The sequence below is a fragment of the Oncorhynchus clarkii genome, chromosome 13 (assembly GCF_045791955.1).
Source record: "Oncorhynchus clarkii lewisi isolate Uvic-CL-2024 chromosome 13, UVic_Ocla_1.0, whole genome shotgun sequence".
Classification (NCBI taxonomy): Eukaryota; Metazoa; Chordata; class Actinopteri; order Salmoniformes; family Salmonidae; genus Oncorhynchus; species Oncorhynchus clarkii.
Genome location: NC_092159.1, coordinates 61,570,719 through 61,595,569, shown reverse-complemented (window position 1 = coordinate 61,595,569; position 24,851 = coordinate 61,570,719). Strand labels below are relative to the sequence as shown.

The window sequence follows — 24,851 nt, the reverse complement described above, 5'->3', positions numbered from 1 at the left end:
GCCCGCGTCGTACCACGTCCTTTCAGAACGTCGTGTGCTCGTGCTGATCTCTCCGCATAAGACTATTGTCTCGTCTGGTCAAGCAGAAAAGCACTTGTTCTAGCGGTAGATATTCTGATGCTAAATTCCAATGGCAGTAAACAGATGTTGTGTTCGATGCTGCCATGTTGTCCATATGTTTGGGGTGTATAAAAGGACGTTTAAAACGTTATCATAATATTTGCTTTTGCATTTCAGCGGGTTGGATAGAGGATGCGGCTACTTCACCAGTGACATAAGTTGATTTCCTTCAACAATTCCAGCCTGTTAAAGTAAAGTAAATAAATAACAATTGAAATGTAGATTTTTAAAATAATTTTATGTAAAAAAAAAAAGTCTATCATATTTTCAAGTTTTAAATATTAAACACGAAACACTTATAACACAGTTATAATCAGCCTACATTATAAGGTGACTATTACGCACGTAGCCATGATGTGTGAAGGGTTTATTGGCCTATAACTCCTCATTGGAAATAAAGCAACAGATAATTATCTCTCACTACAGTCTTCTAGGATTGGTCGGCTCTACTGTCAATCATACGCCCCAAGCCTAAACGGGATGAATGGGATGTAGCCTACTCATCTATTCGCCGTAGTGCGCTCCCTCTCGCTCACACGCCTGTTGGCCAAGTGATGGGAGACAACCACCGATACTTTGTTTTTACGCACAGGGCGCGGACACACCTGACCGGAGTATCTTTTCGTTTCGTTTGGAATTCCGTATGAATGGAGCTGGGAATTAGATTCATTCATCACTAAATAATAAGAAGTCCGTTATAAGCAGCGTATAGGCAAGTTGTGGAATTATGTCAATTTCACCAGGATTTTTGTAGTGGAAGAGGAGCGAATAACTTTAGCCAATATGCGTTTTTGGATTATGACTCGTCTCGCCCGACTGTCCTATGGAATATAGCCCAATATATCAGAACCTGCATTTTGTCTCATCATCCCACGTGAGGAATAAACTCTTTGTTTTCTGCATCATGTTGTCCCTGTGGGTGTATATGATATATTGCTGCGTCGGATACTGTTCAACCGTGCCAAGTCTGATGGTCGGTACAGCCAGCAGTAAACATTCACAACATCTCGAAACAGTTGACCCTAACAGAACTCAACCCCGACTCCAAAACGAAGGGGACTTGGAATCCGAACACCAAGAAGATCCGTTAGATTCTTTAGATCCGTTATTCGGCGCATCATCCAGGGACGTGTTAAATAATGAGAGTGATTTGGACAGCAGAGGAGGGGAGGACTGGGATGAGATTCGAAGCGAGCAGAGGACGTTGGATAATAATGTCGTGTCAAGTCTCTTCAACGAGTCAGGGCCGGTGGAGAGTAAGAAGTTGCCCCAGGCGATTATCATCGGGGTGAAGAAGGGAGGCACACGGGCGCTGCTGGAGTTCCTCCGCGTGCATCCCGACATTAGAGCTGTTGGGGCCGAGCCGCACTTCTTTGATCGGAACTATGACAAGGGGCTAGAGTGGTACAGGTACATTTCATACACTTAATAACGTTAACTGATCAGAACATAAACGAATTATGTATATACTACTAAAATAATTCATAATTTGCCCTTTAATTGAGCCCATCTATTTAATTTAATTTATTTTGTATCCCATCTTCATTTCTAGGCTACTATTCAGTCTATAACACATACACATGTCATAGGTTGTCTGGTCGATTAATGGGTTTCTGAGAAACACCGTTATTTTTAGAGACTCACAGAGAACATCAAACAAAACCTCAAGGCTGTCAGGGAAGAACATCTCCGTTTAGAATATTATGTTTGCTGGCCTCTACGTCTCTTCACAGAGCTACTGGAGGACTAATGCACGCAGTGTCTTTAAACACACCTCTAAGATAACACGCAACACTACGATTAGATGGACATATGGCCATTGTGCTGAGTGGAAAAAAATAACCAGGTTGATTAGCATGGATTTAAACACACACACACACACACACACACACACACACACACACACACACACACACACACACACACACACACACACACACACACACACACACACACACACTCACACTCTCACACACACACACACACACACACACACACATACACACACTCACACTCACACTCACACACACTCACAGAGAGAGAGAGAGAGAGAGAGAGAGACACACACACACACACACTCACACTCACACTCACACTCACACACATAATAGAAATAGGCCTACGCCACACAATGGTAACAATTAGTTAAAGTAACCAGTGCCTGTAGTTAAGTTAATTAAAGTAGTGACCATTCACTGTGGCTCATGTGGTTGGTGAATATAGACCTACAGTAGTTCTGAAAAACTGTACCATGAATGTGCAGACACTATGGGTATCCAATGGAATGTGTTTATGAATGTATATCCTGTTCAAGGTGAAAATAAAACACATTTTTCATTGGGCCAATAAAGCTATAATAAAGTTAGAATGAAGCTAGAAGTCTCTCCTCACAGTGTGATGAGTGTGAACTGAGGAATGTATCACTCTAACAGCTGACTACCAACTCAATAATCAAACACTCCATATAAAGTATAGTCCTGAGTCATAGGGAGAGTCCCAAATGGCACACATAGGCTCTGGTCAAAATAAGTGGGAATAGGGTGCCATTTGGGACTAGGGCCGATATGGGCCTAATAAAAGGGCCCAAATTCAATTACGCAACTTAAATGACACATAGAAACTGACTTGTTTGACAGTTCCTTCTAGAGCTCAGACAAACATTCTACAGCTTCCATTCAGTTTGACAGTTCCTTCTAGAGCTTAGACAAACATTCTACAGCTTCCATTCAGTTTGACAGTTCCTTCTGAAGCTCAGACAAACATTCTACAGCTTCCATTCAGTTTGATAGTTCCTTCTAGAGGTCAGACAAACATTCTACAGCTTCCATTCAGTTTGATAGTTCCTTCTAGAGGTCAGACAAACATTCTACAGCTTCCATTCAGTTTGACAGTTCCTTCTAGAGCTCAGACAAACATTCTACAGCTTCCATTCAGTTTGACAGTTCCTTCTAGAGCTCAGACAAACATTCTACAGCTTCCATTCAGTTTGACAGTTCCTTCTAGAGGTCAGACAAACATTCTACAGCTTCCATTCAGTTTGACAGTTCCTTCTAGAGCTCAGACAAACATTCTACAGCTTCCATTCAGTTTGACAGTTCCTTCTAGAGGTCAGACAAACATTATACAGCTTCCATTCAGTTTGACAGTTCCTTCTAGAGCTCAGACAAACATTCTACAGCTTCCATTCAGTTTGACAGTTCCTTCTAGAGGTCAGACAAACATTATACAGCTTCCATTCAGTTTGACAGTTCCTTCTAGAGCTCAGACAAACATTCTACAGCTTCCATTCAGTTTGACAGTTCCTTCTAGAGGTCAGACAAACATTCTACAGCTTCCATTCAGTTTGACAGTTCCTTCTAGAGCTCAGACAAACATTCTACAGCTTCCATTCAGTTTGACAGTTCCTTCTAGAGGTCAGACAAACATTCTACAGCTTCCATTCAGTTTGACAGTTCCTTCTAGAGCTCAGACAAACATTCTACAGCTTCCATTCAGTTTGACAGTTCCTTCTAGAGGTCAGACAAACATTATACAGCTTCCATTCAGTTTGACAGTTCCTTCTAGAGCTCAGACAAACATTCTACAGCTTCCATTCAGTTTGACAGTTCCTTCTAGAGGTCAGACAAACATTATACAGCTTCCATTCAGTTTGACAGTTCCTTCTAGAGCTCAGACAAACATTCTACAGCTTCCATTCAGTTTGACAGTTCCTTCTAGAGCTCAGACAAACATTCTACAGCTTCCATTCAGTTTGACAGTTCCTTCTAGAGGTCAGACAAACACACTACAGCTTCCATTCAGTTGACAGTTCCTTCTAGAGCTCAGAGAAACATTATAGAGCTTCCATTCAGTTTGACAGTTCATTCTAGAGGTCAGACAAACATTATACAGCTTCCATTCAGTTTGACAGTTCCTTCTAGAGCTCAGACAAACATTCTACAGCTTCCATTCAGTTTGACAGTTCCTTCTAGAGCTCAGACAAACATTCTACAGCTTCCATTCAGTTTGACAGTTCCTTCTAGAGGTCAGACAAACATTCTACAGCTTCCATTCAGTTTGACAGTTCCTTCTAGAGGTCAGAGAAACATTATAGAGCTTCTATTCAGTTTTTCTTCTGGAGTTTAGACCCAAACAGCACATGGTTTACTGCCAGGAGTAAACAGACTAAATCATGACATCATCCCCTAGCAGCCAGAAGCATCGTAATTCAATTGAGTGCTCCCGGTTCCAGGGATTGATTCTTAGGCTGTGATTCCCTTTACGACAACACAGCTTTAACCATGCTTGGTTCCCAAATGGCACCCTATTCCCTATATAGAGCACTACTTCTGACCGGAGCTCATAGAGCTCATATCACACTATGTGGGGCATAGGGTGCCACTTGGGACACAGACAATGAGTTAATTTCAAATTCCAGGGATCCAAAGCTATAGGAACAGTGAACAGTTTGCCCAGTGTTCAACAATGTGTGGTTGTAATGATCAACCTCTCAGTGCATCTCAGTGAGTTCCCAGTGTTAGCTAGACCTGTTGTAACCCACAGCATCACAACAGGCCTCTCTCTCTGTTCTAAACAACTATAGCCTGTTCCTGATTCAGTCGTTGACAGGACCTCCGTAAAGTATCAGAGTGATATGTAAAGTTAAATCATTTCAGGAATTCTGAGGTTTTTAATTGAAGACTGAAAAACAGCAGATGAGACACTTTGTCAACATTGAAACGTGTACCTTTGTTGGTTTCTTTGAGGAGCCATCTAAATGGACTTGAGCCATCTAAATGGACTTGAGCCATCTAAATCGAGCCATCTAAATGGACTTGAGCCATCTAAATTGAGCCATCTAAATAGACTTGAGCCATCTAAATGGACTTCAGCCATCTAAATTGAGCCATCTAAATAGACTTGAGCCATCTAAATGGACTTGAGCCATCTAAATTGAGCCATCTAAATGGATTTGAGCCATCTAAATTGAGCCGTCTAAATAGACTTGAGCCATCTAAATGGACTTGAGCCATCTAAATTGAGCCATCTAAATGGACTTGAGCCATCTAAATTGAGCCATCTAAATGGACTTGAGCCATCTAAATTGAGCCATCTAAATTGAGCCATCTAAATGGACTTGAGCCATCTAAATTGAGCCATCTAAATTGAGCCATCTAAATGGACTTGGGCCATGGAGATTAGCAGTCAATGTCAACGGCTCCTTAATGCTACTAGTTCAACGCTGTCTTCATCAACCTCTATTCATAACTCTACAATGGAGGAAGTCAGGGGAGCTACGTTCAAAAGGCCTTCTGGGTTCAGCTGCTCCAAGAGTTTCCAGACAGTGTTAGGACACTTGTGTTGAGGTTGACCAACGCACTGTGACGGGGACAGGGGGGGGGGGGGGGGGTCTTTAGTGCCTCTTCACTGACTGAGAAGAGAAGAGATGACATTCAACAAGGAACGGACAGTTTCTTCCTCTGGTGGTTTCTGGAGTCTTTAAGCATCATATTTCATGACTCGATCAGAACGGCAAACTGATGTAGTAGGATCTGTGTTGATCATAGAAGCTGGAGGCTATTGGCGGAAATAAAGAGCTGGAAGACAGTAAACGTCTGAGTGACATCTGACCTATTTATGTTAGCTAAAGGTGAACATGAAAAAGCTCATCCTCTGGCTCAGAACTGGTATTTCTAAACACATTAGAGCTGCAGGTTCATGACTGTGTAGGCCTACAGTAAGTATCCACAGTGGAGAAACACAGTGCAGTTGTATATGTAGGATGTAATGAAAGAACCCTGTATCTGATTGCCTGGAGTGGTTGTTAGGTTAATTAAAACCCCTCCGCTTGAGTAACGCCCAGCCAGACCATTCAGACCCCAGTCAGACCCCAGAGGTCTCTGTACTAATGACCATCACTAGTGACCGTCACCACCCTGGATCAACAGAGTCATCTCCCTCTACTCTGTCTTTTAGTGAAGTCACAGTGGAGGGAGGGAGGGCCGAGGTCACATGGTCATCCACATACCAACCAGTAAACTTACTGTTAAAACATTCTAGATGATCAGAAATGGTGCCAGTTATTCAGGGTTACTAGAGCAGGCCCAACTCGTTCACCATGGATGACAGTCCTCTTACCATGAGGTCAGTTATTTCAGTGTTGGTCCTAACTTTATCCTTAGGAGGGGATGGACAGGGAGAGGGTATGGTGTGGCTTGACTAACTCTCGTAAAGCCTCCACCACTGTGCTTGGGGAGAGGAGTTGCAGGGGAGAGGAGAGAGGGGGCTGAGGAGCAGCTCTGCTGGGTGGCCTGGTTCAGGCCCGTCCCCCGTGGAGGCATTGATCTCTGCTGCCCACATCTCCACACTGTTGGTCCAACAGTGCTGTAGAAGCCCCCCACCCTGCAGTCTAGAGCCACACAGAGAGGAGAGGCCATACACATAGAATAACTACAACACACAATATGGTCGCCTTGAAAGGGGATTCTCATCTAGTCCTTCTATTTCTATGGCCTAGGCCTGGCGCAGCGGGGACTCCGGCCACAGATATAGCCAGTTGGCCACGCTTTCACAGAATATAGATGTGCTTACACCAAGAGGCAGAAAGACAGGAGCTGCCAGACAAATTGTAGGCTGCACGCTCACACATACAGGAGGGAGGGAGCGCGGGAGGAGGGAGCGCGGGAGGAGGGAACTCCCAAAGGCCGTGGGAATGTTTTTTTTCCATTCCAACCTTCCTCCTCCTTTCTCTATAAGTCACTGTTTTAATTCCCAGTTAGACTTCTTGACTTATTCTCTTCTTGATACTATGAATTTAGAGAGTAGAACATCTGGGCACCACATGCTGCTGGAATCAAAAGGCATGAAGTGATCCTGGAAAACGAACCCATTCTGTTGAAATGTGATAGTGTGGGGTTTTTCTGTTCTCGTCAGCTTGCTATCTCACTGACTGTCAGAGGAAGGGAAACAGTTATTCTAACCCCAAACAGAGCTGCTTGGGAGCTGGGTTGGAGCTGGGTCGGAGCTGGGTCGGAGCTGGGTGGGAGCTCTGTGGGAGCTGGTTCGGAGCTGCGTGGGAGCTTGGTGGGAGCTGGGTGGGAGCTTGGTGGGAGCTAGGTGGGAGCTTGGTCGGAGCTGGGTTGGAGCTGGGTGGGAGCTGGGTCGGAGCTTGGTCGGAGCTTTGTGGGAGCTGGGTTGGAGCTGGGTGGGAGCTGGGTGGGAGCTGGGTCGGAGCAGGGTTTGGGATAGGTATATATAGAGAAAGATGGGGTTAAGTCCCAATTAGCACCCTATCCCCTATATAATGCACTACATTTGACCAGAGCTTTATCTGCCCTGGTCAAAAGTAGTGCCTTTTCTAGGAAATAGAGTGCCGTTGGGGACACAGCCAGAGAGAGGGCAGTAAATTGAAAGTGAGTCTTTAGATTCTGCAGTGGCGGTGGGGGTGTACAGCTGTCTGAAAGAGGAGCAGAGGAACCCCTGGGGTTTATATTAACCCTAGTGATAATAGAACAGGGCCATTAGAGTGAAACGTGGTTTCTCTTCACTTTACGTTGTATGCAAATGTCCCTCAGGAGCGGGAAAGTGCTTTTTCAACTTGAATCCTTCGGAATGTTGCCTGCAAATGGAACTCTGGGTTCTGGAACTCTGGGTTCTGGAACTCTGGGTTCTGGAACTCTGAGGCCAGCAGGATGGACAGATGGTTAACACTGAGCCTCAGTGTTCTCTATTCTGTTCTGAAAGTTGACTCTCCTCCTGAGGTCTTTCAGAGGGAGAAGTTACATTTCCCTTCAGGTAGTTCATACAAGTACATTTGGTTTTCTTTTTGCTGACTACAAACCCTTAGTAGTTTTTATGGACACAGGGGAATAATAATGGTTTAAGAAGCAGGAAAGCCATCCATGTAGATCCTTCCCAGCTAAATTCAATGCATCAGCATATTGATAGGCAGGAGAAGAACAGAACATCTGTTGAGAATGAGGAACGGGCCCAACGGGGGGTGTATAGGGCTACAGTAGGTATTGAAATATGCTGACATTTGTTTCTGAACATTCCCGAAATAGTTGACTTTTAGCTGACTCAACTTCTTGGAGCTCAATAGCTGGAAAACTAAAGTTCATCTCTCATCAAACTATTATCAATCAGGGATGGAAACTGTCATTTCAGGTGGTAAAACCTGGGGGTTTTATAGGAGGTCATCAGACCACAGCACTTTGTCAGACACTTAGAAGAACATGGACACATTGTGGTTCAGTTCAGTTGTTTAGTTCTCTATTTTGTCTGTCCCCCTGGAGTTGTTGTTTAGTTCTCTCTTTCTCTGTCCTCCTGGAGTTGTTGTTTAGTTCTCTCCTTCTCTGTCCTCCTGGAGTTGTTGTTTAGTTCTCTCCTTCTCTGTCCTCCTGGAGTTGTTTAGTTCTCCCCTTCTCTATCCTCCTGTAGTTGTTTAGTTCTCTCCTTCTCTGTCCTCCTGGAGTTGTTGTTTAGTTCTCTCCTTCTCTGTCCTCCTGGAGTTGTTTAGTTCTCTCCTTCTCTGTCCTCCTGGAGTTGTTGTTTAGTTCTCTCCTTCTCTGTCCTCCTGGAGTTGTTGTTTAGTTCTCTCCTCTGTCATCCTGGAGTTGTTTAGTTCTCTCCTTCTCTGTCCTCCTGGAGTTGTTGTTTAGTTCTCTCCTTCTCTGTCCTCCTGGAGTTGTTGTTTAGTTCTCTCCTTCTCTGTCCTCCTGGAGTTGTTGTTTACTTCTCTCCTTCTCTGTCCTCCTGTAGTTGTTTAGTTCTCTCCTTCTCTGTCCTCCTGGAGTTGTTGTTTAGTTCTCTCCTTCTCTGTCCTCCTGGAGTTGTTTAGTTCTCTCCTTCTCTGTCCTCCTGGAGTTGTTGTTAAGTTCTCTCCTTCTCTGTCCTCCTGGAGTTGTTGTTTAGTTCTCTCCTTCTCTGTCCTCCTGGAGTTGTTTAGTTCTCTCCTTCTCTGTCCTCCTGGAGTTGTTGTTTAGTTCTCTCCTTCTCTGTCCTCCTGGAGTTGTTGTTTAGTTCTCTAGACCTGTACATCTCTGATGTTATTACTGATCAGGTCCTGTCAGACTCTTGTACATCTCTGATGTTATTACTGATCAGGTCCTGTCAGACTGTAGACCTGTACATCTCTGATGTTATTACTGATCAGGTCCTGTCAGACTGTAGACCTGTACATCTCTGATGTTATTACTGATCAGATCCTGTCAGACTGTAGACCTGTACATCTCTGATGTTATTACTGATCAGGTCCTGTCAGACTCTTGTACATCTCTGATGTTATTACTGATCAGGTCCTGTCAGACTGTAGACCTGTACATCTCTGATGTTATTACTGATCAGGTCCTGTCAGACTGTAGACCTGTACATCTCTGATGTTATTACTGATCAGATCCTGTCAGACTGTAGACCTGTACATCTCTGATGTTATTACTGATCAGGTCCTGTCAGACTCTTGTACACCTCTGATGTTATTACTGATCAGGTCCTGTCAGACTGTTGTACATCTCTGATGTTATTACTGATCAGATCCTGTCAGACTGTAGACCTGCACATCCCTGCAGCAGCTAGGATAGAGCCATGAGTTGAATTGCCAAAGTAATTTATCAAACAAATCCCCTAGCAGGAAACATATAGTTTTGGGCAGGAAGAAGTTTCTTTCGCAGAACATTTTGCCACATTTTGCTGAATATTTATTTTGCTGACTGTAAGTCGCTCTGGATAAGACAGTCTGCTAAATGGTCAAAATGTATAACTGTAATTGATCCAACCTTGCCACCCTGACAGAGGTGTTGGTTCTGTTGTTCTGTTAACAGCAGGAAGACAGAGAGTGATAAAACTGCTATGCTTTAGCGCAAGGCTGAAAGTGACAGATCTATGGGTGGCAAGTAGCTAACCCGAAAGGTTGCTGGTTCGAATCCCCAGCCAACTAGGTAAAACATCTGTTCATGTGCCCTTGAGCAAGGCACTTAACCCTAATTGACCCTGTAAGTCTCTCTGGATGAGAGTGCCTGTTAAATGACTAAAATGAAAAACCAGAGGAGGGCAAACACATTACGCCTCTTCTCTGCCCTTCTCCTCTCATCTTCTCTCTAGACCTGGGCCTCTTCTCTGCCCTTCTCCTCTCACCTTCTCTCTAGACCTGGGCCTCTTCTCCGCCCTTCTCCTCTCACCTTCTCTCTAGACCTGGGCCTCTTCTCCGCCCTTCTCCTCTCACCTTCTCTCTAGACCTGGGCCTCTTCTCCGCCCTTCTCCTCTCACCTTCTCTCTAGACCTGGGCCTCTTCTCCACCCTTCTCCTCTCATCTTCTCTCTAGACCTGGGCCTCTTCTCCGCCCTTCTCCTCTCACCTTCTCTCTAGACCTGGGCCTCTTCTCCACCCTTCTCCTCTCACCTTCTCTCTAGACCTGGGCCTCTTCTCCACCCTTCTCCTCTCACCTTCTCTCTAGACCTGGGCCTCTTCTCCACCCTTCTCCTCTCATCTTCTCTCTAGACCTGGGCCTCTTCTCCGCCCTTCTCCTCTCACCTTCTCTCTAGACCTGGGCCTCTTCTCCACCCTTCTCCTCTCACCTTCTCTCTAGACCTGGGCCTCTTCTCCACCCTTCTCCTCTCACCTTCTCTCTAGACCTGGGCCTCTTCTCCGCCCTTCTCCTCTCACCTTCTCTCTAGACCTGGGCCTCTTCTCCGCCCTTCTCCTCTCATCTTCTCTCTAGACCTGGGCCTCTTCTCCGCCCTTCTCCTCTCACCTTCTCTCTACACCTGGGCCTCTTCCCCGCCCTTCTCCTCTCATCTTCTCTCTAGACCTGGGCCTTCTTCCAACTGTTAATAAGGTGGCCTTGATTCCTGCTGCTGCATATTGCTGGTATGAGAAGAGTCGAGGAGTGGATAGAAAAGGAGGGGAGGAGAGCATGGGAAAACCTTTCTCTGCATTATCTGTGTTGACAGGAATGCTGTAGAGATATTGAGACATCAGAGCACAGTGAAGAAGGCACTGAGTGCAGAGAGAGAGAGAGAGAGAGAGAGAGAGAGAGAGAGAGAGAGAGAGTGATGAGAGTCTTTTACACAGTTGATAAGAGAACGTCCCACCGGTATCTACGACCAAAGAACGGCCTCATCGTTCCTTCTAAGAAGCTGTTCTCTTTGATTCATGTCTGGAACTTGTCTAACAGAAATGTTGCCAGATTGTTCTGAGTGTCTGCATACCATCACCTCTTATCCCGTGTCTGGTGGTCTGAGGAGAGGAGTGGTTCCCACAGTAGTAGACCCTATGGTCCTGGTGAATCCTCCCTCTGAGCTGGTAGATAGTAGTAGACCCTATAGTCCTGGTGAATCCTCCCTCTGAGCTGGTAGATAGTAGTAGACCCTATAGTCCTGGTGAATCCTCCCCTCTGAGCTGGTAGACAGTAATGGACACTATAGTCCTGGTGAATCCTCCCCTCTGAGCTGGTAGATAGTAGTGGACCCTATAGTCCTGGTGAATCCTCCCCTCTGAGCTGGTAGATAGTAGTAGACCCTATAGTCCTGGTGAATCGTGTCTGTTTAAATTCTAATCATGATTGTTGTTAATAAGTTATTGAAAGCCTGTGCTCACCTCATTCAGATTACAATGGACCAGTTATGTAAGTAAAGTTTTATTTGGATATAAATGTAGAGATAAAAGTACATGACTATACACCACACCCCTTCCCCAAGTCAGCCGACAGCAACAGCCAGGCCCAGCTTCCATACAGCCAGTCAGTCAGGGAAGTAAATTCCTACCTTTGAACCTGTTCCCTGATAGCAACAGATATCAACATTGACCAGCAGCTTCAAACAGCCTCTGTCTAGAAGGAGATTGGTTAATGAAGTCACCTGACAGACCAGCAGCTTCAAACAGCCTCTGTCTAGAAGGAGATTGGTTAATGAAGTCACCTGGCAGACCAGCAGCTTCAAATAGCCTCTGTCTTAGAAGGAGATTGGTTAATGAAGTCACCTGACAGACCAGCAGCTTCAAACAGCCTAAGTCTAGAAGGAGATTGGTTAATGAAGTCACCTGACAGACCAGCAGCTTCAAACAGCCTCTGTCTAGAAGGAGATTGGTTAATGAAGTCACCTGACAGACCAGCAGCTTCAAACAGCCTCTGTCTAGAAGGAGATTGGTTAATGAAGTCACCTGACAGACCAGCAGCTTCAAACAGCCTCTGTCTAAGAGGAGATTGGTTAATGAAGTCACCTGACAGACCAGCAGACACAACACAGCAGTTTCACAGCTCACACAGACACACAGTGATTAGGGGCTGGAGCTAGGAGTTATCTAGTGGTTCGGGAGGAGGAAGAGGAGGAGGAGGAGGAAGAGCAGGAGGAGGAGGACAGGAAGTGTATGTTACATCTCTATTGGCTGATAGAGGAAGATGCTTTGCAACCTATTGGTTCCTCCAGGCAATCTAGTTTATTATCACAGAAACAATTGTGAAAGATTGTTAATCTGCCCCCAAGGGCACTCTTCTTCACTCCTCTAGCCTGAGACGGTGTTCCCTCTCTGTCTCTCTGTTCTTCTCTCTCGCTTTCTCTTTGTCTCGCTTTCTCATCTCTATTATTTCTCTCTCTCGTTCTCATTCTCTCTCTTTCTCTCCTCTCTATCTTACTCTCTCTTCTCTCCCTCTCAATTAAATTAAATTCAAAGGGCTTTTAAAAATGTATTTGGGTGTCTGTGTAAACTGAGGGAAATATGTCTCTCTAATATGATCATACATTTGTCAAGAGGTTAGGAAGTGCAGCTCAGTTTCCACCTTGTGGGCAGTGTGCACATAGCCTGTCTTCTCTTGAGAGCCAGGGCTGCCTTCAGGAGCCTCTCTCATTAGTAAAGCTATGCTAACTGAGTCTGTACATACAGTGCCTTGCGAAAGTATTCGGCCCCCTTGAACTTTGCGACCTTTTGCCACATTTCAGGCTTCAAACATAAAGATATAAAACTGTATTTTTTTGTGAAGAATAAACAACAAGTGAGACACAATCATGAAGTGGAACGACATTTCTTGGATATTTCAAACTTTTTTAACAAATCAAAAACTGAAAAATTGGGCGTGCAAAATTATTCAGCCCCTTTACTTTCAGTGCAGCAAACTCTCTCCAGAAGTTCAGTGAGGATCTCTGAATGATCCAATGTTGACCTAAATGACTAATGATGATAAATACAATCCACCTGTGTGTAATCAAGTCTCCGTATAAATGCACCTACACTGTGATAGTCTCAGAGGTCTGTCAAAAGCGCAGAGAGCATCATGAAGAACAAGGAACACACCAGGCAGGTCCGAGATACTGTTGTGAAGAAGTTTAAAGCCGGATTTGGATACAAAAAGATTTCCTAAGCTTTAAACATCCCAAGGAGCACTGTGCAAGCGATAATATTGAAATGGAAGGAGTATCAGACCACTGCAAATCTACCAAGACCTGGCCGTCCCTCTAAACTTTCAGCTCATACAAGGAGAAGACTTATCAGAGATGCAGCCAAGAGGCCCATGATCACTCTGGATGAACTGCAGAGATCTACAGCTGAGGTGGGAGACTCTGTCCATAGGACAACAATCAGTTGTATATTGCACAAATCTGGCCTTTATGGAAGAGTGGCAAGAAGAAAGCCATTTCTTAAAGATATCCATAAAAGGTGTTGTTTAAAGTTTGCCACAAGCCACCTGGGAGACACACCAAACATGTGGAAGAAGGTGCTCTGGTCAGATGAAACCAAAATTGAACTTTTTGGCAACAATGCAAAACGTTATGTTTGGCGTAAAAGCAACACAGCTGAACACACCATCCCCACTGTCAAACATGGTGGTGGCAGCATCATGGTTTGGGCCTGCTTTTCTTCAGCAGGGACAGGGAAGATGGTTAAAATTGATGGGAAGATGGATGGAGCCAAATACAGGACCATTCTGGAAGAACACCTGATGGAGTCTGCAAAAGACCTGAGACTGGGACGGAGATTTGTCTTCCAACAAGACAATGATCCAAAACATAAAGCAAAATCTACAATGGAATGGTTCAAAAATAAACATATCCAGGTGTTAGAATGGCCAAGTCAAAGTCCAGACCTGAATCCAATCGAGAATCTGTGGAAAGAACTGAAAACTGCTGTTCACAAATGCTCTCCATCCAACCTCACTGAGCTCGAGCTGTTTTGCAAGGAGGAATGGGAAAAAATGTCAGTCTCTCGATGTGCAAAACTGATAGAGACATACCCCAAGCGATTTACAGCTGTAATCGCAGCAAAAGGTGGCGCTACAAAGTATTAACTTAAGGGGGCTGAATATTTTTGCACGCCCAATTTTTCAGTTTTTGATTTGTTAAAAAAGTTTGAAATATCCAATAAATGTCGTTCCACTTCATGATTGTGTCCCACTTGTTGTTGATTCTTCACAAAAAAATACAGTTTTATATCTTTATGTTTGAAGCCTGAAATGTGGCAAAAGGTCGCAAAGTTCAAGGGGGCCGAATACTTTCGCAAGGCACTGTAGTCAAAGCCTTCATTTTGGGTCAGTCTCAGTGGTCAGTATTCTGCCACTATGTACTCTCTGTTTAGGGCCAAATATAATTCTAGTTTGCTCTGTTTTTTTGTTAATTCTTTCCAGTGTGTCAAGTAATTATCTTTTTGTTTTCTCATGATTTGGTTGGGTCTAATTGTGCTAATGTCCTGGGGCTCTGTGGGGTGTGTGTGTGTTTGTGAACAGAGCCCCAGGACCAGCTTGCTTAGGGGACTCTTCTCCAGGTTCATCTCTCTGTAGGTGATGGCTTTGTTATGGAAGTTTTGAGAATCACTTAATTTTAGGTGGTTGTATAATTTAATTACTCTTTTCTGGATTTTGATAATTAGCGGGTATTGGCTTAATTCTGCTCTGCATGCGTGATTTGGTGCTCTACGTTGTACACAGAGGATGTTTTTGCAGAATTCTGCATGCAGTCTCCATTTGGTGTTTGTCCCATTTGGTAAATGATTGGTCAGTGAGCGGACCCCAGACCTCACAAACAGAAAGGGCAATGGGTTCTGTAACTGTTTTTAGACAGGTCCTATTTAGTGTGTAAAATGTTCTGTTCCTTTTTATGTAAATTTTTTTGTGCTCTAGGGCAATGGTGTCGAGATGGAATTTATATTTGTCGTCCTGGCAACTGGACCTTTTTTGGAACACCATTATTTTTTGGTCTTACTGAGATTTACTGTCAGGGCCCAGGTCTGACAGAATCTGTGCAGAATATCTAAGTGCTGCTGTAGGCCCTCCTTGTTTGGGGACAGAAGCACCAGATCATCAGCAAATAGTATAATTTTATTTAGTAGGTTGAGCTGCATACCTGTCTCACCCCACAGCCTTGTGGAAAGAAATGTGTGTGTTTTTTGCCAATTTTAACAACACTTGTTGTGTGTGTACATGGATTTTATAATGTCGTATGATTTAACCCCAACACCGCTTTCAAACAATTTGTATAGAAAACCCTCATTTCTCTCTCTCTCTCTCTCTCTCTCTCTGTCGCTGTCTCTCTCTCCCTCTCTCTCTCTCTCTCTCTCTCTCTCTCTCTCCCTCTCTCTCTCTCTCTCTCTCTCTCTCTCTCTCTCTCTCTATCTCTCTCTCTCATATCTATCTAATGCATTATTCATCCATCTTCCATCCAGGTTTGTTTTGCTCTGGGACTAAGTGTGAATTTTGATTGGTAGTAAGTTTCTCTGTGACTCCCCCAGGGCCTTGACAAAATGCACTCCGCTTGTGTATCCAAGAGATACGGCATATAATTGCAGAAGTGTTGCAGTGATGCTGAAAGCGAGCTGTAGTGGTTGGTGTTTTGTTCACACCTCACATAGTAATAGGGAGAGAGGGAGATGGAAACGTATGAGTGTAGTGGAGAGAGATGTATCGAGAGACTAATGGGGAAGAGGGTTTTGTTGGTTTCTGTGATTGCGACAGAAGGAAAGAGCAACCCCCTGTGTGTTTGCATTGGAGTAATGAGGTCTTTCCAAAAGGAGCGATCCCCATAGGTCAAGGACCCACCCCAAGGCTCCAGTCAGCAGTGCTCAGCTAGGGCTTTACCATGCCTGTTTCTGCAGTAGTTGGTTACACACATTCAGAAGGAGATCAGCAAATACCTTACTTTTGACAAAGTAGTAGTTTAGTAGTATTTATAACTGTGTTCGTCATTGTTAAAAAATAGTGATAACTCTACTTACGAGACATATACTATCAACCAACCATCTCCTAATGTTAGTGACTGTACTATAGTAGTATTAGCTATATACTACCAACCATCTCCTAATGTTAGTCACTGTACTATAGTAGTATTAGATATATACTACCAACCATCTCCTAATATTAGTGACGGTACTAATGTAGTATTAGATATACACTACCAACCATCTCCTAATGTTAGTGACTGTACTATAGTAGTATTAGATATATACTACCAACCAACCATCTCCTAATGTTGGTGACTGTACTATAGTAGTATTAGATATATACTACCAACCATCTCCTAATGTTGGTGACTGTACTATAGTAGTATTAGATATATACTACCAACCATCTCCTAATGTTAGTGACTGTACTATAGTAGTATTAGATATATACTACCAACCATCTCCTAATGTTAGTGACTGTACTATAGTAGTATTAGATATATACTACCAACTATCTCCTAATGTTAGTGACTGTACTAAAGTAGTGTTAGATACAGTATATACTATCAACCATCTCCTAATGTTAGTGACTGTACTAAAGTAGTATTAGATATATACTACCAACCAACCATCTCCTAATGTTAGTGACTGTACTATAGTAGTATTAGATATATACTACCAACCATCTCCTAATGTTAGTGACTGTACTATAGTAGTATTAGATATATACTACCAACCATCTCCTAATGTTAGTGACTGTACTATAGTAGTATTAGATATATACTACCAACCATCTCCTAATGTTAGTGACTGTACTATAGTAGTATTAGATATATACTACCAACCATCTCCTAATGTTAGTGACTGTACTATAGTAGTATTAGATATATACTACCAACCATCTCCTAATGTTAGTGACTGTACTATAGTAGTATTAGATATATACTACCAACCATCTCCTAATGTTAGTGACTGTACTATAGTAGTATTAGATATATACTACCAACCATCTCCTAATGTTAGTGACTGTACTATAGTAGTATTAGATATACACTACCAACCATCTCCTAATGTTAGTGACTGTACTATAGTAGTATTAGATATATACTACCAACCATCTCCTAATGTTAGTGACTGTACTATAGTAGTATTAGATATATACTACCAACCATCTCCTAATGTTAGTGACTGTACTATAGTAGTATTAGATATATACTACCAACCATCTCCTAATGTTAGTGACTGTACTATAGTAGTATTAGATATATACTACCAACCATCTCCTAATGTTAGTGACTGTACTAATGTAGTATTAGATATATACTACCAACCATCTCCTAATGTTAGTGACTGTACTATAGTAGTATTAGATATATACTACCAACCATCTCCTAATGTTAGTGACTGTACTATAGTAGTATTAGATATATACTACCAACCATCTCCTAATGTTAGTGACTGTACTAATGTAGTATTAGATATATACTACCAACCATCTCCTAATGTTAGTGACTGTACTAATGTAGTATTAGATATATACTACCAACCATCTCCTAGTGTTAGTGACTCTACTAATGTAATGTTATCTATCTGTCTTCCTCTTTTCTCCACTACCCTGCCTCCTCCCCTCCCTTCCCTCCTCCCCTCCTTCCTCCCCTCCCCTCCCATCCCTCCTCCACTTCCTCCTACCCTCTCTCCTACACTCCCTCCTCCCCTCCCTCCAACCCTCCCTCCTCCCTTACCCCTCTAAGTCACTAAGCACTAGTCTACTACCCCTCACTAGTCTACTACCCCTATCTCCCTCCCTCCTTTCCTATCCTTCTAATGCACTACAAGGACTAATACCCCTAATGCCTATGTGTTTAGGCTCAGTTGAAATCTCTGGTGGCCCACTTTAGCCATTACCCTGAGCCCTGGTCATTACCCTGGTCTGGGGCTGCAGTTAACTGGCTAATTTATTATCTAAAAGAGTCAGGTCAGCTCAGTAAGAGGGACTGGACAGACCGACAGACCGACAGACAGACAGACAGACAGACAGACAGACAGACAGACAGACAGACAGACAGACAGACAGACAGACAGATATACATTCATACATACATACATACATTGACCGTAATCAGTTTTGACCTTTATATCATAATGAATAAGATTACATAGACAGGGGGATCTGATCCTAGATCAGCATTCCTGTTCCACAACGCTTGATCCTTTATGTCTCCGTGAGTTATCTGACCTGAATGCACAGTCTGACTACTCCTGAACTGTAGCCTGGATGCTGCATGGTCCCAGGGTGTAACTCCTAAACTATAGCCTGGATGCTGCATGGTCCCAGGCTATAACTCCTGAACTATAGCCTGGCTGCTGCATGGTCCCAGGGTGTAACTCCTAAACTATAGCCTGGCTGCTGCATGGTCCCAGGGTGTAACTCCTAAACTATAGCCTGGATGCTGCATGGTCCCAGGGTGTAACTCCTAAACTATAGCCTGGCTGCTGCATGGTCCCAGGCTATAACTCCTGAACTATAGCCTGGATGCTGCATGGTCCCAGGCTGTAACTCCTGAACTATAGCCTGGGTGCTGCATGGTCCCAGGCTGTAACTCCTAAACTATAGCCTGGATGCTGCATGGTCCCAGGCTATAACTCCTGAACTATAGCCTGGCTGCTGCATGGTCCCAGGCTATAACTCCTGAACTATAGCCTGGATGCTTAATGGTCCCAGGCTGTAACTCCTAAACTATAGCTTGGATGCTGCATGGTCCCAGGCTGTAACTTTTGAACCACACAGTGCTATATGTGCCTTAGCCCAATACTAACCTCTCCACCTATCCATCTCTCCATGTCTCCATGTCTCCACCTCTCCATGTCTCCATCTCTCCATGTCTCCACCTCTCCATCTCTCCATGTCTCTACCTCTCCATGTCTCAATCTCTCCATGTCTCCAACTCTACATCTCTCCACCTCTCCATCTCTCCATGTCTCCACCTCTCCATCTCTCCATGTCTCTACCTCTCCATGTCTCAATCTCTCCATGTCTCCAACTCTACATCTCTACATCTCTCCATGTCTCCATCTCTCCATGTCCCCATCTCTCCATGTCTCCACCTCTCTACCTCTCCATGTCTCCACCTGTCCATCTCTCCATGTCTCCACCTCTCCATGTCTCCACCTCTCCATCTCTCCACCTCTCCTTCTCTCCATGTCTCCACCTCTCCACCTCTCCATCTCACCACCTCTCCACCTCTCCATGTCTCCACCTCTCCACCTCTCCACGTCTCCAACTCTCCATGTCTCCACCTCTCCACCTCTCCATTTCTCCACCTCTCCACCTCTCCATGTCTCCACCTCTCCACGTCTCCAACTCTCCATCTCTCCACCTCTCCACCTCTCCATGTCTCCACCTCTCCACCTCTCCATCTCTCCACCTCTCCACCTCTCCATGTCTCCACCTCTCCACCTCTCCATGTCTCCACCTCTCCACCTCTCCCCCTCTCCACCTCTCCATGTCTCCACCTCTCCACCTCTCCAACTCTACATCTCTCCATGTCTCTACCTCTCCATGTCTCCACGTCTCCATCTCTCCATCTCCCCATCTCCCCATCTCTCAATGTCTCCACCTCTCCACCTCTCCACCTCTCCATCTCTCCACCTCTCCACCTCTCCACCTCTCCATCTCTCCATGTCTCTACCTCTCCATGTCTCAATCTCTCCATGTCTCCAACTCTACATCTCTCCATCTCTCCATCTCTCCATGTCTCCACCTCTCCATCTCTCCATGTCTCCATCTCTCCATCTCTCCATGTCTCCACCTGTCCATCTCTCCATGTCTCCACCTCTCCATGTCTCCAACTCTACATCTCTACATCTCTCCATGTCTCCATCTCTCCATGTCCCCATCTCTCCATGTCTCCACCTCTCTACCTCTCCATGTCTCCACCTGTCCATCTCTCCATGTCTCCACCTCTCCATGTCTCCACCTCTCCATCTCTCCACCTCTCCTTCTCCCCATCTCTCCATGTCTCCACCTCTCCACCTCTCCATCTCACCACCTCTCCACCTCTCCATGTCTCCACCTCTCCACCTCTCCACCTCTCCATCTGTCCATGTCTCCACCTCTCCACCTCTCCACCTCTCCATCTCCCCACCTCTCCATGTCTCCACCTCTCCATCTCTCCACCTCTCCATGTCTCCACCTCTCCACCTCTCCATGTCTCCGCCTCTCCACCTCTCCACCTCTCCACCTCTCCATCTCTCCACCTCTCCACCTCTCCACCTCTCCACCTCTCCACCTCTCCATGTCTCCACCTCTCCACCTCTCCATCTGTCCATGTCTCCACCTCTCCACCTCTCCACCTCTCCACCTCTCCATCTCCCCACCTCTCCATGTCTCCACCTCTCCATCTCTCCACCTCTCCATGTCTCCACCTCTCCACCTCTCCACCTCTCCATGTCTCCGCCTCTCCACCTCTCCACCTCTCCACCTCTCCATCTCTCCACCTCTCCACCTCTCCATGTCTCCACCTCTCCACCTCTCCACCTCTCCACCTCTCCATGTCTCCACCTCTCCACGTCTCCAACTCTCCATCTCTCCACCTCTACATCTCTCCACCTCTCCACCTCTCCACCTCTCCATGTCTCCACCTCTCCATCTCCCCACCTCTCCATGTCTCCACCTCTCCATCTCTCCACCTCTCCATGTCTCCACCTCTCCACCTCTCCATGTCTCCACCTCTCCACCTCTCCACCTCTCCACCTCTCCATCTCTCCACCTCTCCACCTCTCCACCTCTCCACCTCTCCACCTCTCCACCTCTCCATGTCTCCACCTCTCCACCTCTCCATCTGTCCATGTCTCCACCTCTCCACCTCTCCACCTCTCCACCTCTCCATCTCCCCACCTCTCCATGTCTCCACCTCTCCATCTCTCCACCTCTCCATGTCTCCACCTCTCCACCTCTCCACCTCTCCATGTCTCCGCCTCTCCACCTCTCCACCTCTCCATCTCTCCACCTCTCCACCTCTCCATGTCTCCACCTCTCCACCTCTCCACCTCTCCACCTCTCCACCTCTCCATGTCTCCACCTCTCCACGTCTCCAACTCTCCATCTCTCCACCTCTACATCTCTCCACCTCTCCACCTCTCCACCTCTCCATGTCTCCACCTCTCCACCTCTCCACCTCTCCATGTCTCCACCTCTCCACCTCTCCATGTCTCCACCTCTCCACCTCTCCACCTCTCCATGTCTCCACCTCTCCACCTCTCCACCTCTCCACCTCTCCACCTCTCCTTCTCTCCACCTCTCCACGTCTCCAACTCTCCATCTCTCCACCTCTACATCTCTCCATCTCTCCACCTCTCCACCTCTCCATGTCTCCACCTCTCCACCTCTCCACCTCTCCATGTCTCCACCTCTCCACCTCTCCACCTCTCCATGTCTCCACCTCTCCACCTCTCCATGTCTCCACCTCTCCACCTCTCCACCTCTCCACCTCTCCACCTCTCCACCTCTCCATCTCCCCACCTCTCCATGTCTCCACCTCTCCATCTCTCCACCTCTCCATGTCTCCACCTCTCCACCACTCCACCTCTCCACCTCTCCACCTGTCCACCTCTCCATGTCTCCACCTCTCCACCTCTCCACCTCTCCACCTCTCCATGTCTCCATCTCTCCATGTCTCCATCTCTCCATGTCTCCACCTCTCCATCTCTCCACCTCTCCAACTCTCCATCTCTCCATCTCTCCAACTCTCCATCTTTCCATGTCTCCAACTCTCCATCTCTCCAACTCTCCATCTCTCCATGTCTCCATCTCTCCATGTCTCCCTCTCTCCATGTCTCCTTCTCTCCACCTCTCCATCTCTCCACCTCTCCATCTCTCATCTCTCCACCTCTCCACCTCTCCACCTCTCCACCTCTCCACGTCTCCACGTCTCCACGTCTCCACCTCTCCACCTCTCCACCTCTCCACCTCTCCATCTCATGGAGTGCTTCACAGTCCTGTCTTTATCCTGTGTATATAATAACAAACCTCTCCATCTCTCCTCTCCTTAGAGACCGTATGCCTGAGACTCAGCAGGGTCAGATCACCATGGAGAAGACCCCCAGCTACTACGTCACTAAAGACGTCCCCGCCCGTATCCACACCATGTCCCCAGACACCAGGCTGATTGTGGTGGTCCGAGACCCCGTCACCAGGGCCATCTCAGACTACACTCAGACCCGCTCCAAGAAACCTGACATCCCCTCCTTTGAGAGCCTCGTCTTCAAGAACAGAACTACGGGTCTCATCGACACGTCCTGGAGCGCCGTCCAGATCGGGATGTATGCCAAGCACCTAGAACGCTGGCTGCAGTACTTCCCCAAGGATCAGCTCCTCTTCGTCAGCGGGGAGAGGTTGATCTCCGACCCAGCCGGGGAGATGACACGCGTACAGGACTTCCTGGGGCTCAGGAGGGTGGTTGGTCACAAACACTTTCACTTCAACCCAGCCAAGGGCTTCCCCTGTCTGAAGAGGCCGGAGGGGAATAGTAAACCTCACTGTCTGGGGAAAACCAAAGGAAGGATTCATCCTAATATTGACCCTGAGGTGGTACAGAGGCTGAGGGACTTTTATCAACCTTTCAACAGGAGGTTTTATCAGATGACGGGACATGACTTTGGATGGGGTTCATGGAGCTGAGCGACGGAGACATTGAGTGAATCCGAAATGGAACCCTATTCCCTATGTAGCGCACTACCCTGGTCAATAGTAGTGCACTATAACATTGGACAAAATGGCACCCTCTTCCCTATGTAGCGCACTACCCTGGTCAATAGTAGTGCACTATAATATCGGACAAAATGGCACCCTCTTCCCTATGTAGCGCACTACCCTGGTCAATAGTAGTGCACTATAATATCGGACAAAATGGCACCCTCTTCCCTATGTAGCGCACTACCCTGGTCAATAGTAGTGCATTATTGAGGTTGTTGTACACTATTCTGTTCAAATGCAGTGCACTACTGAGGTGTTATGGTGCCCTTTCAGACAGAGATGTTGTATTTTTCTTTGCGGGGTTTTAGGTTGTAATTGTAACACTTTGGAGATATTGTTATACTGTGTATATAAGGCAGCGTGTGTAAAAAGTACAGAAGTCTATTTTATGATAATTTATTTCTAGGATATTATGAACTCACTGAGCTGCCTATCCATGTTTGTTGAGGATCATCACACATCTTTACATTCCTGTTTTTTAAATCTTCGTTTGAAGGGCATTTTGTAATCTTGAAATTACCTCAGAAAAAATACATGTGCAGGAATTGTGGAAATGAAAATATAACAGCACAATTCTGTTACGGGTAGCAGCACTCGACCAGCAGGGTTAGGCTAGAGCTATTGTTTCCCTTCATATACATGCAATGACTTTATAATGCTGCATTAGCTCATTCTCCCTCCCTTTACCACATTGCTTTTTAACATGACTGAACGAATACCACACCATCTCAGCAAAAACGGTTCAATCACAAAGGTTGGTAGAATGAGGACGTACAAATACTGTAACGACCAGAGAATTAGTGTTGGCTCATTGAACACGGAGGCATCTCTGTAGACTCTTTGTTTTTAAAAGATGTTTAAAAACCACTCATGGAGTCCAAATCAACCTCCTTAAGATCAGCCTGACCTCCAGAGGCCTGTGGGCCCACTTCATCCACCAGATCAATATATAGAACCCCAGCTGATCCCGTCAGACTGCGTCCCAAATGGCTCCCTGCTCACTTAATCGTTCACTACTTATGACCAGGACCCATGGGGCATTTAGGGAAACAGGGAACCATTTGGGATGCCCTTCCAGTGTCACTATGACAGCTATATCAATACAGTAATAACTCATCATCACATCAATTACACGTGAGTGATGCCACATTACAGCTGAGTGATGTCACAGTGCAGCTGAGTGATGTCACATTACAGCTGAGTGATGTCACAGTGTAGCTGAGTGATGTCACATTACAGCTGAGTGATGTCACAGTGCAGCTGAGTGATGTCACATTACAGCTGAGTGATGTCACAGTGCAGCTGAGTGATATCACATTACAGCTGAGTGATGTCACAGTGCAGCTTAGTGATGTCACATTACAGCTGAGTGATGTCACATTGTCTTTTTGATGAGATGACACCGCATTTTCATGTTTGTAATCCGTTCTTTGCTAACAGTGAGGTTGGCTTGTGTAATGACTCTATACAGGGATGATGAGCTGACCATGATACAGTATAATGTTATCATCACAGCCCTCTGTAGTCCTGTTGGGTAAAGTTAACAGGACTGCTGTTGGATCAGCTGTTATCATGGGTAAAGTTAACAGCTGTTGGATCAGATGTTATCACCACAGCCCTCTGTAGTCCTGTTAGGTAAAGTTAACAGGACTGCTGTTGGATCAGCTGTTATCATCACAGCCCTCTGTAGTCCTGTTGGGTAAAGTTAACAGGACTGCTGTTGGATCAGCTGTTATCATCACAGCCCTCTGTAGTCATGTTAGGTAAAGTTAACAGGACTGCTGTTGGATCAGATGTTATCACCACAGCCCTCTGTAGTCCTGTTGGGTAAAGTTAACAGGACTGCTGTTGGATCAGCTGT

At 45.6% G+C, this 24,851-nt stretch overlaps 1 protein-coding gene across 1 annotated transcript; it reads left to right on the top strand.

Annotated features, from left to right (window-relative positions):
* The first annotated feature begins 722 nt into the window (after positions 1 to 722).
* LOC139365201 (heparan sulfate glucosamine 3-O-sulfotransferase 3B1-like) lies at positions 723 to 23,032 on the top strand. The gene is made up of 3 exons (XM_071102664.1): positions 723 to 1,109; positions 1,203 to 1,530; positions 22,288 to 23,032. The coding sequence occupies exons 1-3, from the start codon at positions 944 to 946 to the stop codon at positions 22,913 to 22,915; spliced, it is 1,122 nt and encodes a 373-aa protein (XP_070958765.1). The 5' UTR covers positions 723 to 943; the 3' UTR covers positions 22,916 to 23,032.
* The last annotated feature ends 1,819 nt before the right edge of the window (positions 23,033 to 24,851 follow it).